General features: G+C 37.6%; 1 protein-coding gene across 1 annotated transcript in view; it reads right to left on the bottom strand.

The window, feature by feature from the left end:
* Positions 1-4,209, bottom strand: part of LOC129677518 (hyaluronidase PH-20-like) — a 5,908-nt gene extending 1,699 nt beyond the window's left edge. The window contains exons 1-2 of the mRNA XM_055608143.1: positions 3,256-4,209; positions 2,729-2,818 (exon numbers count right to left, since the gene is read on the bottom strand). Of these exons, the coding sequence (XP_055464118.1) occupies positions 2,729-2,818; positions 3,256-4,209 (1,044 nt within the window). The remainder of the gene's footprint in view (positions 1-2,728; positions 2,819-3,255) is intronic.
* Positions 4,210-4,940: the final 731 nt, after the last annotated feature.

The following is a 4,940-nucleotide window of genomic DNA, read 5'->3' as shown; positions in this document are numbered from 1 at the left end:
ATATATATATATATATATATATATATATATATATATATATATATATACAGAGAGAGAGAAGAGTTATACCTCCAGCAATCCCAAGAGAATCCAAAGGATCATGAGTTCAAGGTCATCCTCAGCTACATAGCAAAGTTATGGCCAACCAACATATACTACATGGGACTCTGAAAACATACATACAAGTATAGACAATTAATGGAAAAATAGGTTGTTGATTTGAAGGAGAATGGGGAGGGATATTTGGGGAGGTTACAGGGAGGAAAGGAAAGGTAGAAATATAATTATAGCATAATCCCCAAACTAAAAAAATAAAAACAAAATTAATCACTACTACTAACTCGAGGACAGAAGAAAAGTTATAGGACCTTAGGAAGCCCAAGATCTCAACAAGAGAGAAATGACCTCAGTCAACAACCAGCCAGATGAAGAGGAAGAAAAGGGTTAAACAAAAGGCAGACTAGAGAAATTAGGATGAGCTGATGATTGTTTTAGATCACACTATGAAATGATTTACACTAAGAAATCCTGTATGACGCCCACAATGGCCAACTTCACATTACCAATCAGTAACACTAAACGCAGGGCTGGGAACTGAGCACACCACGGTTGTATAGCACGATCATGTAAAGTGAGAGCATCCATTCTAGAGTCTTCCACCCAGACAGATACAACTGACATATTCAATCTCGTGGCATTTAGAAGTACATGAAGTAAAATAGCTGGCATATTTTGAGCATTAGTTATTTTGGGTTTTAACATAATTTATCCTATTGCATCTTTCTATTCTTTAATTGAATAATGGCTGTATTTTACAAATGCCTCACAAATTCCTGAATATTAAAGAGTTTCATAAAGTGGAACTGATAGAGCTGTCTCCCCACCAGTGGCTATCAGAAAGTGGAGTGGCAGAAAATGGCTGACATGACAAGTTTTTATAAAATAAAACCAGTTACCAGAGCAATGGGGTAGGAATGGACTAGGGAAAAGGCTCAGTCTGTAAAATGTTTTCTGTGCAGACATGATTATCTGAATTTGACCCATATGCCTACTTCAAAAAGGCAGGTATGGTGTTATTTTCATTTAAGCCCTTCATGGAGGAAGGAATGAGAGAATCCTAGGGCTTGCTGGCCAGACAGTCTAGCGAGACCACTAAATTCAAGGTTCTGTACAACTCTTTCTCTCTAGAGATAAGATAGAGAATAAATAAAAAAGATGAGATCTTGCCCCTATTTCTCCACACACACACTTACGGTTGCATTTATCATTTTCTCAGTAAATCTGAGGAAATGTAACAAGTGATCTATAATGCCAAGCACGGTGGTGCAGACCTGTAATCCCAGCACTCAGGGAGGCAGAAGCAAGCAGATCTCTGTGAGTTCAAGGCCAGCCGAGTCTACACAGCAAATCCAAGACAGCCAAGGCTATTGAGAGAAAATCTGTCTTAAAAAACACAAAAACAAACAAACAAGCAAAGACAAGTGATCTATAACAACACTGATTACAAATGATACACAAAAAAGAGGGTTAATGATAAAACTAAAAATGATCATGAATCAGAAAAGAAGCAGAATGTGTAGAAAGGGTCTACAGGGGACAATGTCAAGACCATTGCTAAAATAGTGACGTGTGAAGTCTATCTCTGAATGGATCAGACTGCAGATCTTTGGGAGGGATGGTTAAACAATACATAGTCAAGACTAAAATGACATTAAAAACAAATGTGACAGCTAAATAGTGTGTCCTTCATCTTACTCATTGTGAATGCCTGATTAATTCTTCCTCAGAACAAGGGCAGAGTTCTCAATTCATTTATTTAAAAAAAAAAAAAAAAGATAGCATACAGAAGTCACAAATGGACCCATCAGCAAATTAATATCCCTGAGAAAAGTATTTGTAGTTTTCAAGAACAGCAAGAGCTGGAAATATACTTTGGAAGATTATAATTTTAGGATAATTTTCTACAATGAACAATTTAACCAGGAGATGTATACCATTCTCTGACTTGTTTTTTCTGTCACTTGCTTTCTATTGATGATCAAACTATTGATAATAAAATCATATAAAATAGGCAGGGAGGGTCAGACAGCCATGAAATATGTTTTATATATTTTAAATGAACCGTTTTGCTATTCTGTCTAAAGGCTAATATCTTCATTAAAAGACAAAAGACAAGTGTCATACTACTCAGACCTCTCCTAGCCTGAGAGTATAAATTCTGTTTTCTGCTATAGCAGGACAGGATTCCTGCGCCATGAGCTTCTCTCCTAATCTTCATGGCACATGCAGCTACATGTTAGCAATGTTTATATTCAGATAAAATATATATACATTATATATGCAAGTACATATACATGCACAAACTTTTATTCAAGAGGATTGTGGAAATGGGGACAAATACTTGATATGGGGAAATAAATAAATCATAGGTACCTGCTGTCTGATACTAAATATATCAGAAAACTGAAACTAAAGTCTTAGTTTTGTTTCTTACAGACCATGGAACCTAGAGAACTTCAGTTAATCTCACTGAATATCTGATTGCTCTCTGGAAGACAAGTATATTTTCTACTTTGTAATAAAAGATGCAACACAACTTGGTCCAGCAAGAGCGTCTACTCCTTGCCAAACGTAGTACTTAACAGCACTTAACAGAGTCCTTAATACCATGTCCAAAAACATTAATGATAAAATTATTTTTGTTCTACTTCCTCCCAGTTCAACCTACCGCACGTTGTATTAAAGTCATAGCATCCCATATTATAATTCCAGCAGGACCCAGAGCAACAATTTCACCAAGTGTATTCACAAGGTCTTCCTGGCAAAGGTGATAGGAAGAGTTAGCAGGGAGTAACAAAAGGAAGCATTTCCACAGGACAATACCAACAAACTAAGCATGCTGACCAAACAATAACACTTTAAATATTTTTACACTCTTTAAATCTTTATTCAGGTATTTCTTTATTACTTAAAAAGAGGCTACTACTTCTGCTGGCAATGTTTACAAAATAAAAGTAAAACAGTTAAAATATTGTCTATATTTTATGATTCTCTGTGGGTGCTAACAGGTCATATGATTACAATAAGCACTAAAAAGGCAGTAATTCTATCTCTCTTGGAGAAACTAGAATTAGCCCTATGTATATTCTCACATGATGAATGATGCTGAATCACAGTCCTTTAAAAACAACATTAATTTCCAGGAAATGCTATTTATGAATCCGCGGTCAGAGATGCCAAAAATCATTTATTTACCTCCATAAGAAATTCGTTAACGTGATCAGTAAAAACAAGACGAACATAAACAAAAACTGGGATCGGATCCGTTTCATTCCGGACTTTGGACACTCTGATAGATTCCACAACTCGGAAACGGACATAGAGTGTAGCTTGTCGATTCGACTTCAAGTCTTTCTTCAAGTAGACAGATGGGTAAAGGCCAGTGCTTTCTTTCCACAACCAGCCAAGATCATTGTTTCTTTGTTCTTCCACTTTAGGACAATGCCCATCATATGCAGGGTCTTGAAATTTATTGTTATAACAATCAGGAAAAAGGTAATAGCCCCATAAGTGTTTTGGCCGAACTGATTTCCCCAGTCTTAATGTCTGTTCCATGAAGTTCCTGCCTGCGTTTTGAAATTCTACTATGGCTTTCTGGGTGGCCTCTGCGTAACTAAGTCCTGGATTATTTTTCAGGACCAAGTCAATAGACTTGTTCCTATAGTTATCCTTGGGTTTCCAGTTTCTCATCCACGTGGGCCTCCATTCTTCCCAGTCAATGATAGCTAAGCCCACTTTGTCTACTGGAATATAGTGTTCTATGTCAGTCCTGGCTTTGGCCAAGTGATCTTGCAAATTCCCCAACTGAGGTATTCCTCCATAATGGTCTACTTGTTTTGGATCTATGTGAGGATAGAGGCCAAGTCGATCAACATAAAATAGTGTGGCAGGCTGCCCTATGGCAGTTTTTCGGGGGCTTCCGATTAATGGGAAGAGGCTCAGATCTATTGAGTTAGTAAAGTTTCCAACACAAGGTTCAGTTGGGGCATTCCAGACCCAAAGGAAAGGGGCATTTGATATAATGGGTGCTGCTCTATAATCCACAGTCAAAGAACATGGAATCAGAAAGAAGATTAACACTGTCTGGAATGCTCCCCCAGACTCAACAAAGCTCCCCAAAAAGGGGTGCTTAAATAGCAACCCTCCCATCACAGACAGTAATTACTGTGTAAATACTTATTTCTTCTTGCACACTTTGGTCTGTCCAGTGTTTGGTGCAAAAGATGAGAAAGTTTGTGACATGAGGCCACTGCGGGGGATGAAAATGTGGTTACTGCTTTACACTGAAGATTATTCTTCTTGCATCATGTTTTAAGAATATTTAGCAGCAAGTTAAATCATCCAGAACTGGAAAAGAGACAAATGAAGAATTCACTGTAGCTGGAATGAGAGCTTTACCAAGTCTAATTTCATTCAAGGAGTTTAAATCCATTTCAAAAGAGAGAAGTTATTTAAAGTATTTAAAGCAGTAAGATTCTGTATCAGTCAATACTTAATCTTCTAAAATCATTCCTGATCCCACAGAGAACTGAATGTAACTTTTTCTTACTTCATTTCCAGTTATATAGGATGCTTTATCTATCAATACTTTAGAAAATACCAATTAAAGTAACACAAATTTCTACGCATGGTCCTTAGTTGGAGCATCAGTCTCTGCAGGGCTCCTTGCCAGGCCACAAAGGAAGACAATGCAGCCAGTTCTGAAAGAGACCCTATAGGCTAGGGTCATATAGTAGGGGAGGAGGACTGCCCCTATCAGTGGTCTAGGAGAAGGGTATAGGGGGAGTAGAGGGAGGGTGGATGGGACAGGGAAGAGATGGGGGAGGGACTATAGCTGGGACACAAAGTGAATAAATTGTAATAAATGATAAATAAATTTT

This window comes from Psammomys obesus, unplaced genomic scaffold, assembly GCF_907164565.1.
Source record: "Psammomys obesus unplaced genomic scaffold, mPsaObe1.curated_primary_1811, whole genome shotgun sequence".
NCBI lineage: Eukaryota > Metazoa > Chordata > Mammalia > Rodentia > Muridae > Psammomys > Psammomys obesus.
Note: the sequence above shows the minus strand (reverse complement) of the source record. Positions and strands in the feature narration are given on the sequence as shown.